This window comes from Antennarius striatus, chromosome 10 (assembly GCF_040054535.1).
Source record: "Antennarius striatus isolate MH-2024 chromosome 10, ASM4005453v1, whole genome shotgun sequence".
In the NCBI taxonomy this organism is placed as follows: Eukaryota; Metazoa; Chordata; class Actinopteri; order Lophiiformes; family Antennariidae; genus Antennarius; species Antennarius striatus.
Window position 1 is genome coordinate 14,971,142 of NC_090785.1, and position 15,387 is coordinate 14,986,528.

Genomic DNA, 15,387 nt, shown 5'->3' on the forward strand with positions numbered 1-15,387 from the left:
TTTTGGTCGAAAGTACATGTTTATCAAAACCCTGCAGCAGGATGACTAATTCTGAGTGATCTTGAACAAGATAAATTTCCTTGTAGCTTGGTTACTCTGCCCCACACATGGGACATGTTGCTTCATTCAGTTTCAAGAGCTGCCCCTTGCTGTCAGCCACAAAACCAAAATGTGTCCAAATTCCAGACGTTAAATTTAGCTAACGCCAGCTGTACTAAGTCTTTCTGTTTTTATGTCTGTATTTTGGCTGCTTATATAATCAATTGAACATGATCTGTGGTTATCACAAATACTGGAGCCTAGAAGTAGTAATTCATAGCATTGTTCCTCCATGAACATAGTATTGCAGACAATGACTATGAATTACAATGACTAAACAATGACCATTGGGTTTATGTCATAGAACACACCTTATGCATCATATTCAGCTTCCAACGGTATAAAAAGAAACACATTCACAAAAAGTGTGACAACTGTAATGAGCTCAAGCCCAAGCCCATTGTGTTCATCTCATGACTGTTGTATTGCAGTATTGTGGTTATTGTCATATTTTTATTGTATATTGAGCCTTCATGCCATAAGTATGTCTTGCACTTATGTGCAGTGTGATTGCAAGAACAAAACACATGATCTCCTGTTTATCTTCAGCCAGTCATTCACAATTGATTACATGTCAAGAGATCTGGGGCATTACAAAAGCCGCCACAGGGCTTGGATGCATATAATCCTGCTACTTAAGGTATCAGATTGTACTGAGATAATCACCCAGGAAATAGATTCTGGCATTCCTCTTAAAGACTTGGGTATGTTGGAGGGTTTGTACAGAGAAATTGATTTTACGAAGCAAAAGAAGAAGGTAAAACACAAATAATGGTGAGAGTAGACAGAGACACAATGGCTATGTGTTTAGCCATTCTTCCTTTTTTTCCCCAAATTTGATTGTGAGCACTCTGCTAATTTAATTGTGTCATTCACATGTCACAGATTTACTAACACCAATTAAAACCTGTCAAATCTGTTTTTTCAAGGTTGAACACAGTTCCTGTCAAGCGGTAGGCTGGAATGTGGTGTTGAAATAACACCACATACACTCTGGAGATATTCATCAAATTTGTTGAATCCAATGTTAATCAGCTCAATTTTTTGAAACAAACTCTTGGATGTGTTACTTCCATTCTTTGTTGGAATGCAAATGACACAATTTGTCTCCCAATTTTTTCTGTCTTTTTTTTATTTTTAATTCCTCTTGATTTAAAATGTTGCTCCGTAGATGTTTGCGCATTTTTCGCTGCTTCTATTTTATTTTTGTGAACTCAATGCCGCACACCTGCAGCACTGTAACCTTTGCTGCTGTTCTCCGACTCTCAAAGCTCTTCTGCTTGACACGGCTCCTCCTTGGCTGTGTTCAGCTGACAGCACTACACCCCCATGGCTCCCAGGGACAACAACCCCCCCCCCCACACACACACACACACACACACACACACAAATGCCCAAGGATCATCCTCCACCTCCACCACCAAATTCCCACAGTCCTGGTTGACAGCCATGGCAAATTTCATTCTCCTGGGAACACACACGTGCGCAATACATACACAAAAATGTACACACATGTTGGTTTTTGTATGGGCTTCACTCTGAGTTTTTTCTGTACTTTTGGGAGAAATTGTGCTGTTATGCTTCGGAGAGAGAGAGAGATGGAAAAAGAGAGAAAGGCATTCGGTAAGAAGTGTTTGAATTTCATAAGCAAATCCCTCATTTTTCTGCTGTCTCTCATGGGGGTGTTGTGTACATAGAGACAGGGAGAAAAAGGGAGGGGAGTGAAAGGACACGGTAGCACAAGATCTATTTATACAGCACAGAATCAAGTAAGGTAACACTGAAAACCTTCCATTACCATTGCCTACAGGTTGACAATGACTCTCTACTTTAAAAAATCAAGGTTGCTAATAGCATTTGCTAATGTAGCCTCTGCATCGCACAATCAGGGACAAAGCCTGTATGCATTAGTTGCATCCGTTGGCAACAGGAATGTTATTAAAAAGATCCTCAAGAGAGACATTCAGACCAAAGATACTAAAAGATTTCCGAGCAGATTTCATTTGTCACCTGAGAGAGTTTTTTTTTTATTTTTTATGTGATTAATTATCAATCCATTGTTTTCCCTTCTAGCCGTGAGTGGCGCCGAGGACGTAGCTCTCTACGTGGGCATGGTGGCTGTCGCTCTGTGTCTGACGCTGCTGCTCATCGTGGTGGTCCTGGTCTACCGGCGCAAGAAGGACGGCCTGGATGCTGACGTTGCAGACTCCTCCATCCTCACCACTGGCTTCCAGCCCATGGGCATCAAGCCCAGCAAGCCAGGTGTGTGGGCACCACGGCCACGCAGGCCCCCCCCCCACAGCAGTAGGATACTGTTCTTTGTTCTACCCTCCTCTGTGCGTCTGTTGGTCTGTCCGTCTGCCTGCCGTGATCGTGCAGCGCTCATCTACATGTATTGCTGATCCTGTTTTTGTTTGTGGTAGCAGAGGTAGTGTGAATATGTTTATAGTGGTTTGTATTCTAAACGGGACTTATTACATTGTGTGTGTTTGTGTATGTGGTAGGACAGGAGCTGTTTATTTATCTACCTGACAGATTATGTTTAGCCACCACCTCATTGTCAGGAAATTTACCCACTCTGTTTACTGTCTGTGGAGCCTCTGAGCTTCACCAGCAAGTAATAGAAATACAACTGTCTGAGTTGGATGGAGATGGAGAACTGGGTTGCAGTGCCTGTGATTCACCGTGAAGAAAGCCTTTATGCATTCTGAGTGCTAAGCTGCATCCGAGTTCTGTTTGGAATTGATTGTGTGTTTACTAAAGAGACAGAACGTCAAAGATAGAGAGCGGAGAGGAGAATAGACTGGCTTTCACTGGAGGAATTTGTGTATTGTCAAGATTGTGTGTGTGTGTGTGCGTGTGCGTGTGAGTCTTTTTTTCTGCACCATGTGTCTTTTCCTGTTTGTTTCAGTGTTGTGGGTGTGTTGCGACAGCTTTAGAGAGTGTGAGGTCTGTCTCTGATGTCTGTACCACCATGACTGCCACTGATGGAGATTCACACATTTGCTTTTGTGTGTGTTTTTTTTTTCTTCCTCTATCATTTAAACAGAGAATTCCCATTTGCTGACTATTCAGCCTGATCTAACCACCACAACCACTAGTTACCAAGGCACTCTACGCTCTCGCCACGATGCCACGGCAAAGTTTTCCATGACCAACGGACCTCTGCTGGATCCTCTTCCTAACGGCTCACATACGTTGCACAACGGCAAGCTCAACTCAGACCAGAATGAGTTTGTGAGCAGACTGTCCACTCAAAGCTACTTTAAAACGTTGCCTCGCGATGTAGCTAATACATCGTATGGGACCTTCAACTTCTTGGGAGGGAGGCTGACGATCCCTAACACAGGTGGGTTCCTCAATTAGGTTCTGTAAATTTAAGTTGTGACTCCTGTAGTTTAGGTCAGGCGATTTAAGGTTGTGCTGTAACTGTGAGTAAAACCTCTTATGGAACAGTCAGACAGTCAAAGCAGCTTTCACTCAGGTATCATTTTTGTAGACGCAGCATTCTAAGTATGGGGAGATTTTAATTATTCTTTGAAAAATGATCTGTTTGCCCCTGCGCAACAAACAAACAAACAAGAAAAGTTCCGTGTAAACAGGCTAACAGATGCTGCTGAATGTAGGAACAGGGTGTGAACAAAAGTGTCTTTTTTTGTTGCACATATTTCATTCATTGCCCTTGTCTTCGCATAAAGTCTTTATTACACCTTTTTAACGACACGATTAATCTGACTTGACATTAAAAGGATAGTTTATCAGTAGCTAAGAAGTCGCATAAACATCTCTTTGAAACTGACCTGAAATCTTTAAACCCTTAAATCTCATGTATGTGGGTTGCCGAGTAAGTTAGTGCCCTGGTTATACACATAAAAGGGCTTCAGTATTTCATACAAAATGGCTTTGAGCGGACACTTTACTGTTATGGTTTATAAGTGTTGTAACAAACAAAATGAGACGGACAAAAATGCATGAGGAGCTTGTTTTAGCTGAACGATCAGAGAAGATTGCGTGTCAAGTGTTTCTTCATTTATCTGAAAATTAAATCATCCAAAAAAAAAAAAAAGCATTTTGAGATTGTAATGCATAAAAAGAAAAAAAAAAAGAACATATTGATAAGGTGCCTCTACATATGTATTCAGTGCAGTGATGAGATGAATAATTATAAAATCAGGAGTGTGCATTAAATAAATTTAAATTAACAACAAAACCTAAAATAAATTATTACAATACATCTTACCCCCCCCCCACCCCCAAGCCAGCCACCCACCAATCAAACACACACACTCTAGTTGAATAAAGATTGTGTATGATTATGCCCGGACAATTGGATTTTCATTAATTCCAGGTTGTCGTGTTGTGCTAACGACAATACAGGTACAGCAGGACGCAGATTTTTTTATTTATTTTTTTTACTTTCCAACATTTTATTTTTCTGTCTCTCCTCCACCCTCTAAAAGATATTTTCTTGGATTAATTTAAAGCCAACACAAAGATTATACCCCACATCGACTGCCATCTTCTCAACGGGAGACTGCTCTTAAATGCAACCACTCGTTGTCATTTTGCACAGTTTGACAGTTAGCGAAGAAGAAGGCAGAAGGTTGATATATTCAGACGAGGCTGTGAGCATTAATCCTTCAAACTCGTGTGTTCTTGGTGAAAATACTCCATTTACAGTCTAGAGGTTGTTAAGATTGTGTCACTTTATCATTGTTTGTACATTTTTAAATAGGTTTCCAAATGTATCATTTTTGGCATGTGTGTTTCGATACAAAAGCAACAACACTCCATCTACTTCAGTAGCTCGCTCTATTCTCCAAGGTGTGTTCCTACACTCCCCTGGGGTTGCACGATTTTCCTGGAGTAGTCTGTTCGACAGTCTTAATTATCTACTCGGTGGCAGACGGAGGACATTTAAACTGCAACACAGTGTGCGCTTTTGTTTCAGCTAATTGTTGATCGCGGGGACGCGTGCCACCTCAGCTGCCAGTGCAGAGATTTGCATCTACTGTACCTGACGGAGGCTGCCTCTGACCTTCAGCATAAATCTGCTTTTTTGTTTTTGCAGTCACACAGTTTTGTTGAGCGTGCCCGGGTTCTTTTGTGAGACGACAAAAGCGTTGCTCCGTCAGAACAAATGAGCCTGTCCCCTCTCTTCTTCACCCCACCCCCCCCCACCCTTCCCTTTGTTGTTATTTGCATTAGGAATCAGTCTGCTCATTCCTCCCGAGGCCATCCCCAGAGGAAAGATCTATGAGATTTATCTCACTGTTCAGAGGAAGGAAGATTTAAGGTGGGTCTGTTTAACACTGCCAAACTGGCAGTCTTCCCTTGATGCCACTAGGCTGTTTGTTTTGATGCTCTACTGTTCCATTAGGAACGGCTTAAGAGTCTGTGCCAGGGCTGTGGAGGAATGGTGTGAATAAATAACGTAGCCTTTAACCAGGAAGTGCACTATTTAAGTTAAATGAATTGTTTGGAAAACACTGTTTATCTAGACTGCTGCATTCCGACTGAGAAGCCACTGTAGCGTGTTGTGATAGTGTTAGTCATCACAATTTGGTTCCGCTAGTCCGGGAGTCGATCAGGCGGTCTTTTATCCTGATTACAAGGGACCAGTAAATTCTGTGTAATAACTAGGTGAGTAAAACCACAGCATCTCCATTCATCACCGTCTCTCTCTCTCGCTCTCTCTCTCTTTCTATCTCTCTATCTCTATCTCTATCTCTATCTCTCTCTCTCTCTCTCTCTCTCTCTCTCTCTCTCTCTCTCTCTCTCTCTCTCTCTCTCTCTCTCTCGGCGCTCCTTGGTGTAGGTTACCCCTGGCTGGCTGCCAGACCTTGCTCAGCCCCGTTGTGAGTTGTGGCCCTCCAGGGGTGGTCCTGAGCCGGCCAGTTATCCTCAGCGTGGACCACTGCTCTGATGCATGCCTGGATAACTGGGCCATCCGCCTCAAGAAGCAGACCTATGAGGGGACTTGGGAGGTGAGGTCGCACTTTACACAAAATCTCCACAGGAAGACAAAGTTGCCACTCAGTGAGTCTTTTCTGAACTCACTGAGTACAAAGTTGCTCTGCACAGATTTAAAGCACGCACCAGAAAGCATTCGTTGCTGTACTACTGTGGTAGTCGTGGCCCAGCACTCATCGGCATCATGGGGTATCAGAGTATCGATCATCAGGTGTTGTCTCATTGGACATGTACAAAAGTCTGGAAGCAACAATTCTATGCAGCTCAAGAGTTGCTAGGCAACATATGTGCCTCAAAACATAAATTCTCTAAGCAAATTATTGATCCTCAAAGTACCCTTCAGAGTGCTCCTTGACCATTTTTGACCGCTGCTTCCAATTACAAGGCTCCCTCCCCGTTTTCCTTTCCATGAAATTTGAAAGTAGTCACAGCTACCAGACTCCACAGTAGAATAGAGTCTACACACAGACACACACACACACACACACACACACACACACACACACACACACACCCTACTGCAAACAACAAGCTTTGAGGCGCACAATCCACAGAGATTGGAAAAGGTGCTGGTGGGCTTCGGAGTGTTAGTAGGTCTTCTTTCATGTTCGATATTGTGCATAAATTATTCAGCCTCCCCGTGTGTGGCAGCGGTGGGGTGTCTATGGGATGGATTGGCCTGTCGAGGCAGAGGTTAGACCAGCACTTTTAATCATCCGCCGGACCAAATATAGCCTGACGGCCTGACCGCATGTCCACCAAAGGAAAAAGAGCTAGGTGGACGAAACGGTTGGAGACTGGAAGCAACCACTGAGTGAGAAGAGAGGGAAAATGAACAATAACAAAACTGAAAGCAGAGTGGACAAGTAGGACATGCAGCCAAGGAAAGAAGCTCTGACAGATGATAAAAAAAACGGACATTCAGAAGCACTCAGTGGCGTATTGAGCCACTTCATACTGGTTCGTGTCAAAGAGATATTAGGACGAGGAAAAGGTGAGACTGTATTCTGTAAGGCATAGTAAATGAATTGCGTCAATACTAACTGTATCAATGTAGGCGGTTTCTGGTCGAATCGATCCCAGAGTCTTGCTGCGTTTTTGGCAAAATGTTCTCTTCAGCTTGATCGGAAAAGTCAGCACACTGGCATGCTGGGATTTTAGAGAAAACGTTGTCACCTTGGGATCAATTTGTCCCCATCAAACTAGCTGTGAAAGCAGGAGAATTATCTTATGAAGCTATGTCATACTCTGATGGGATAGGATATTGGTACATGTCATTTTTGCTAGAGATGAATTTGTGATACAACAAATCAGCTCTGCAACAAAACAAGTAAAATGAAATGTTTGAATCTTGTCTTTTTCTTCCCTCTGCAAATTAAAGTGCCAATTAATTCTTGCTCTGCTTGTTGAGGTTTTTAACACCTCCCACCATCAGCAGCAGTGTTTTTTGCAGATAAATTGGCAAGTTGTTTTCACCTTTCTCAACAAAATCTCTAAGGCTGAAGCAAAATCTGAAAATCCCAATAATCCAATATTTACTGCACCTCCAGTCTTTTTTCTCCAGAACCATCTGTTCTTGCCAGGAATCTATTCGAGTCTCCTTTCATGTCAATTGAGTACCTCATTCATGCATTATTAAGTAAATTGATGATGTTCTATAGGATGTGTGTCTTTGTATGAGGGAATATGTTTTCATGTCAGCACGAACCAGATTCACTGCACTGAAAGGGGAATTTGAAGCAAGAACAAAGTATTACTTTTTTCTGATAGAAATGATTACGCAGACGCAAATGTAATGTTATTGTAGAGGTTAGAGTTCAGTGTTACTTCGTCTGACCACAGGATACATTAACCACCCTGTCACAAACACAACACACGTACAGATGTCAAGCACTCAAAACTCGAAACATCACTGCTACATAAATGGGTTATTACCATTCCATTCACACTTTGCACCCCCTTTTTCCAACCTTCACCTCCTCCAGGATGTCCTGCTGATGGGGGAGGAGCCAGTGTCGGAGCCCTATTACTGCCAGCTCGAGGCCGAGACGTGCCGGCTCTTCTCGGAACAGCTTGGCACCCTTGCCCTGGTGGGTGAGTCCCTGCACATGGGTGCTGCTAAGCGCCTGAGGCTGGTGCTCTTCTCCGACGCTTACTGCTCCACGCTGGAGTACAACATCAGAGTCTACTGCATGGATGACACACAAGACGTGTTCAAGGTAAATCATGACACAGTTAGCATTGTATTTCCCATTGGAAGGTTAGTGGGGGGTGCCCGTGGTAAAGGCTTTATTAAAGTGTGTGTGGAGCTGATGTGCTCCCTCCAGCATTCATTTTAAGCAATGCACATGTCCACATTAATAATTACATACAGTACAATCTATGATTGTGTTTTTGTGTGAATGGCTACAGAGATTCACTCCTTTCATGCCGTCAGTGGTTATGCTTGTCTGCCGTGGGCAAGAACTTTCCCATCACTTTGTTCAATAGCATATTTCGCTTCTCTTTAAACAGAGCATAATCAAGCACTAATGCTTTCCTCGCTCCCTCGAGGAATGCCTCTGAGTAGCCTGTTAAGATTACATTTGCATGGTTAATTAGTAAATTAAAAGGAGCGTCTTCCCTAATCTTTTCACACCAACCCCTGTGCTCTCGTTCTTTTCTCTCACACCTCTCTTTCTCTCTTCAATCTGTTCCTCTTCATCTGACGCCACCCAAATACCACTCAAGTCCACTTTTGCAGGATGTAATGGCTGACCTTCGTGTGCAGAGATGCTCCACTCGCGCAATCTATGGATAGCAATGGGACATAAACAGTGGAGGTCAATGTGGGCTGAGGGTGAAATTAACGCTCTCACATTTGGGGGGAGCTGCAGATGAAGTGCATGTACTCCAGCTGTGTGAAGAGATTCTCTGGAATACTGTCCCAGCGTACATATATTTTGCGGGTCAGTTTTGCCCCTGCTGCTATATTTCTCAGCTTCTGAAAGCTATTGCATGATAGCAGGTGTGCTCAGAGCAATTGCTGGCTGACATTAAAGTGTTTGTATTGTAGAAATGAATGTAAAAATTTGGCAAAGGGAAGGTGATTCAGGATGTGCGTCCGTGTTGGATGTAGGATTGCTGCTGGTGCCCAAAAAACTCGTTCTGTCTCCGCCCATCCCTGTGCCTAGCTCTTGTTCTGTCATTCTCCCTCTCTCCTAGACTGCAAAAAGGACATCTGAGCTTGTTGACTCCAGCACTTGTGCTGCCACACTCTGCAGCTCCCTCGGCGCCCTAGAGTGCATTAGCTCCCCGCGTCTCGGACAACCTGGTGCTGTGGTAAGCCACGGCATCTCCAGGGCTTTGTAGTTTTTAGTGAGTGATTTAGAATGCGGTCCACACTGTTTAGTAATCTCGACTTCACACTGATCTTGGTGCCATTATGGAGGGAGCAGTTCATTTAGCAAATACATTAACCAGTTTGAGTGGAGATTAAACTTCCCAGGAGAGGTTCAGCATAATCACTAATCGCTGTCTTTAAAATGCACCATTTATGATTAGACTTTCACTATGGCTACCATTAAATTTAATTGTCGAGTGTAACAGTGGTGGAGTAGCAGTAGGTGGTGCAATGGAGTGGCACAGCAGCGTTTTCTATGTGTGTGTTGATGTACAGTATCCCTTTTACTCTGAGGAATTTTATGACAGTATATGCAGCTTGCTAAAGCAAGTGCACCTCATTTTTCCAGACAAGAACTCAACTTTTCATGCTTTAAATAGGCTGTACTTTTGATGGGAGATGGGGAAAATGAAAAAAAAAAAAAAAAGCATTTCCCCACATTTCTGCGGGCTCTTCACTGGCAGGAAGAACTAAAGAAACCAAAAGTGATGCTGAGATTTCCTCCACAGTCCCCTTGCTGACTGTCAGTCTCCTACAAGCTCCCATCAACAAGAAGGATTTGCACATACACAGACATGAGCACACACAAGCCCACACTACATTTATGCATGCTGTACCATGCAATCTCTTATCTCCCAATTAAAGTAGATTAGAACCAGCGTTATTGTCTTTGATCCTAAGTGTGCGGGGGCTCAGGGGAAACAGTGACATTTCCATTTGATGCTTGCCGTATGTTAGCAGGGCTCTGCCGGGACCAATTAAGTTAATATTTAGTGTGTATCCCACTCTTGATGGGCCCAGCCAAGGCTGGCACAACAGCAGAGGGTACATGATCGGCGTTTGCTCGTGCCCTCACTGTGCACTCGATTGTTCCCAACTAGACCTATGGGAGAGAACCACTGATGTTCTGCCATCCCAGAATTGATTGAAACACCTGCAGTGAATCACGTCTCTGACTCCGAACAGAGACAGACATTAAAACGACATCTAATTAAACTGGAGGGGTTCTGACAAAGGTGTCCAGAATTGTCAAATGTGATGCAGCTGTTTTTATGTACCGTGTGTAGCTGAAATAGCCAGCCTGTTTTCCTGGGAGCATAATCTACATTTGAATAGTAAAACAATGGAAAATGATCTGGTTTTTATTGATAACTATTACGCCCACAAGGTTGTGTTTGTTGTACAGTTTTTAAAAAAAAAAACAAGTTAAATGATTTATAATCCACCCACTTCCTTCCACATTTATTTTTGACAGAGGTGGAAAACCAAGCCAGCTTTTATTTGCTGTGTGATTATGGGATTTGAGGACCACCATCATTGCTAGAATAGTTTTTGTTTCTCGGTCCCTAGAGATTGAATAACGTCAGCAATCCCTGATTTTTTTCTGCTGTTAAATTTCAGGTTCCGATTAGGCTTATTAGCTAATCTAAGGATGGTGACATGCATATCATTAACACAGTTAATATTATATCTGCTCAATATAAGTTTGCTGGCGTGTTAATGTGAGCAACACATGAGCATGCTGGTGTTAGCGTTTAGCTCAAAGCTGTAGATGCTTTAATCATACTGTAATGTGTTAAAGTGACATTTTATAGCCATAAAACTTTCCAAATCTAATTTCTTTGCACAAATGGTGAGAAAATGTTTTAGTTAACTACCTTTGTGCTCCCAGTGTTTTACTTCAGACTACAGAATTTATGTTTTCATCAATATTCATGTAACAAGGCCAATACATTCACCTTTTTTTCTCTTGATTGTAAAAATGTATGCTCCAATGTTAAACGGGTGTTAAATTGATGTTGAATTGGTTAAACAGTGGCTCCTGGATTGCTTTGTACATCGTTTGACCTCAAGCTATTATTCTTATTTGCTTTTAAAAGGGCTCATAAACTGTTTATGTGCTTCCTCTACTGTGAAGCTTTTTCGGCAGCTTCCTGAGCAACAAGCAGCATTAGAGAAGAACGTTTTTTACTTTAATTCACCACAGGAGAAAGTCAGTGCATATAAGAGTGCAATACAAACAGGCTACATCAGGATGGTTAATGATAATTGTTGACATTAAGTGAAAGAAGACAGTCAGCTTTATCATTTAGCTCTGTTGAGAAATTGTTTCCTTATTATATTTCTATGTTCCCGGCTGCTGTTTTTTTCCTGGCCTGTACTGTGATTTATTAAGCAGAATTCGCCTCTTTTCCCTGGCAAACACAGTCCCAATTTATAACTGAGCAGACAAGTCCCTTCTATTTGTAGTTATTAATCAGAGTTGACTGTAGCGGGCACGGCCACTGGAGCTCAGACTGATAGACTCTCAGTCAGAGAGGAAAAGCCTGTCACATCCTGCTGACAGATACACAGATTTATGAAGCACACATAGCCAGTCTACTTTCTCTAAACAAATGCGTTTGCCTGAAAAAAGCAAGCCCTGAAGATGGATTGTCGTTATGAATGCATATTTTTAAAAGCAATGTGGACCCAACGTTGCTGAGAGCGGAGGGGTGAAGTTGAGTTTATGAGGAAATTAAAGTCCGCATATCTCTCCCTGTCTCAGATCACATGTAGCTTGACTAATTAACTGATCAAATGCTAGTTATAATCCCCAACAGAGATAGTTAAATTAATCACTTTAATTACATACCAAGATGAAGTCCACATGTAGCAGTTTGACCTTGCTGTTTGTTTGGACTGTGAGACAGTGTTTCTCCCGTGCTTCCGATGGCTGACTGCTGGAGTTTGGTGCAGCCGCTAACCTCTTTCTGTCAGCGCCAGCCAGAAGAGATTAGCTGCACGAGTGTCTCTTGTTTCCCGGTGGAGCCCCCCCACCCTCCCCAGTCCATCATAGTCCCAACTCTGGTCCAAGCTGAGAGGATGGGGGAATGGGCAAGGAGAGGGGTGGATGATGAGTGAGTGTGGGAAGGTGCTTGAAGTCATAAAACTGTGGCCATGATTGCAGTAATCCTGTTATCTCTCCCGCTAAAGCCGACCACTCTGTTGACCTGGACACACAAATGTTAAGCTGCCTCCATCTCTCGTCTGTCCTGCTTCTTTTACTCCTCCCTACTCCTTCTCACTCTCTTTAGCCAGCCTCATTGAATGTCACGGGGTAGTCTTGGCTCAGCCTGACTCTAAATTCACAGTCTTGACACACACACACCACAGGCTATCTGAAATTCCAACAGAACAAAAGGGTTTTTTCTCTAGCAGTGGTTGAACTTTCCCCCATCTCATGCATCTTAATGTTTCCACAGTTGTACAGGGTCAAGGTGTCTCTAGAAGCTGCTCTTGTTATCTCCGCAAAAATGGAAACACAATTTAGCTCAAGGTTGAGATGATTAATATATGATTTGATAAACTAATTCAAAAACTTGCATTGTTTTCCCCCCAGAAAGAGTAAATAATACGGTCAAATTTAGCTTCTCATCCATTAGCTCACTCACACTGTCATTTGTTAACAGGATAATGGGGCGTAAAGAGGGCCATTATTCTCGCAGTCCAGAACATATGCTGAAACCCGGCACAAAAATCACACTCTAATAGACTCACACACAGGCTCTCACACCAGTAACACACACAGACTTTTTCATTCAGAAGTGAGTACACACGGGCGCTTCATTCAATAGTGTCGTTGCAGGTTGTGTAGTTATCAGAGTCCCTGTCAGGTAGTGGGAGTTTCGTGTCCTACACCTTGTTTGATGGTAATCCCATCATGTCAGCTGTGAAACCAGCAAACCGTTAGACGGAGCAGTTAGTATTCATTTGTGTTGCTATATGTTGATAATAAGATAATTGACATTCTGTGCTCTCACTTGCCAGCAGCCTTATAGATTTGCTGTTATAGGTCAAATACCCAATCAAAGACCAACAGCCCCTATTTGCAATGCTAATCACCTTCAGCAAATAATTGTTCTTAGGAACTGTTTTAAATAAACCTCTCTGGAAGCCCTCCTAATGTGACTTTTTGTCTGTGTAACAGAGAAAATAGAGGAGGGCTTTTAATTCTGTGGAGATTGTGTTGCCCCCTGTCATTAACTCATTAGACCTCGACGCTTTGATTCAGCGCCATTGTCTGACCTTCCCACTCTGAATAAGTGGGTTGGGTAGCATCACAGGGCTCTGGGATGGAAGCACAATGGGAATATATATCAAACAGACACACACAGTCAGAGCATCGTACACACTTGATGTTTTGTGGTATTTGGATGGAAGGTAATAAACCAATGTACATGTGGGAATTGAGATGGGTAATGGCACAGGGATATAATATTCATGCTAACAACAAGATAAGCGCTGAGCAAACATGGAAATTCAATTGTCACGCTGAACTGGAAAGCATTCATTCGGCAAAACAGAGAGCATGTCAAATAACAGAAACAGGTAGAGATTCCAAACGGATAATTAACAGCTTCCTCTCCATTGTAATTGGAATCAGTCTAACCCATTCCTGGGGAAGAGGGCATAAAATTGAATCAGTATTGTGCAGATAGAAAAGCCTGCCATTCTCCACCTTAATTAGATGCCTTTGCTGAAATCGTACCATGGGCAACCACACTGGCATGCAGCACACAACATATGGCCATAATCAATACACACATCTCTCTCTTGGAGCTGGCATCTTTGAGATGTCTCAGAGACAAGTGCGTTCTGGCTGCCTTCTGCCACCTTGTTTCCGTCAGACAGATTAAGAGAACATATCTCTTTGCTTTGCTTGCCTATTTCTTACTAACTTCAGAGGTTCCCCCCCCCCCATTATAATGCGCCGCTCTGATGTTCGAGGTACAACATGTGAAATCCTTTCATCCAAAGTATTATTTTCTTAAAGACTCAGCACAAAGCATCCAGCTAAAAACGAACTGATAGATCAGAGAAAAATGCAGCAGATATTATTATCCCATTCCAGATGGTCATTTAAATGGCAACAAATGGTCCACCAAGCAAGTCCCACAGAGATTAAAACATTAAGCATGCATTTACAAATCTCTCCTGGCACAAAAACAAAAATGAAATTAAGGGGATTCACCATGCGAGAACAATGAGCAGTTGACTAATGGCTTGTTCACTTACTTCATCGCAGCCCAGGTAGCTAGTAGGCTGGGATGGCTGCTGTATGATGCATGCAAATGCAGCTGCTGAAAGATGGGTGCGACCACTGAGGCGAGGGGGAGGGGATCAACCTTGTGGTGACATTAAAACACTGTGGAGACAAGTTGGTCCAACCCGCTGTGGCTGCATGCAGGGAAGCTATCTTCCTGTGTAAGATGTACCGTATCCCTGCCTCCAGCTTGTGCTGTGTGAAAGTGTGTTTGTGCGCACAATTTCTGTACAGAGAGGAAAATGTTGATGACCCTCTCTCTCTCTTTCGCTCTCTCTCGCCCTCTCCGTCTTCAGGAGGTGATGCAGATGGAGCGTCAGCTCGGAGGCCGGCTGATTGATGAGCCTCACATCCTGCTTTTCAAAGACAGCTACCGCAACCTGCGTCTGTCCATCCACGACATGCCCCAGGCGCACTGGAGGAGCAAACTGCTGGCCGGCTACCAGGTGCGTTGAGCGGCCCCTCGCAGGGTCTCAAGAGCAGAGTGTCACCTCAGATCGGAGATGGAGCACTGAAATGTAATGCAACCGTACGGGTGTCAGATTTGTGCATTAGCATTTTTGGGTGGTTTTTCTAATGTGTTTGCCCTCTCAAATTAAAATCCATTTTGTCTTGGCTTATTTTAAATTAGTCAACCAGAGAGATGTTAGAAAAATGGAGTACATGTCAGCAAAAGTGATGTTTCCAAGTTGTTTCTGAGGAGCAACTTTTTATTTTTAATGAGGCTTCATGCTCTAGTTATCTGTCGGGAAACTTGTTTTAATTATTTTACTTGGTTCATAGTTTTAATTAAGTATGTTTTGGTTTGGCTTCAAATGATCACTGAAGATTCCGGCAAACCTTTTTT

At 43.0% G+C, this 15,387-nt stretch overlaps 1 protein-coding gene across 1 annotated transcript in view; it reads left to right on the forward strand.

The window, feature by feature from the left end:
* Positions 1–15,387, forward strand: part of unc5a (unc-5 netrin receptor A) — a 133,198-nt gene that overhangs the window by 110,548 nt on the left and 7,263 nt on the right. The window contains exons 7-12 of the mRNA XM_068326235.1: positions 2,173–2,361; positions 3,149–3,448; positions 5,308–5,395; positions 5,918–6,086; positions 8,058–8,291; positions 14,837–14,986. Coding sequence (XP_068182336.1) covers positions 2,173–2,361; positions 3,149–3,448; positions 5,308–5,395; positions 5,918–6,086; positions 8,058–8,291; positions 14,837–14,986 — 1,130 coding nt within the window. The remainder of the gene's footprint in view (positions 1–2,172; positions 2,362–3,148; positions 3,449–5,307; positions 5,396–5,917; positions 6,087–8,057; positions 8,292–14,836; positions 14,987–15,387) is intronic.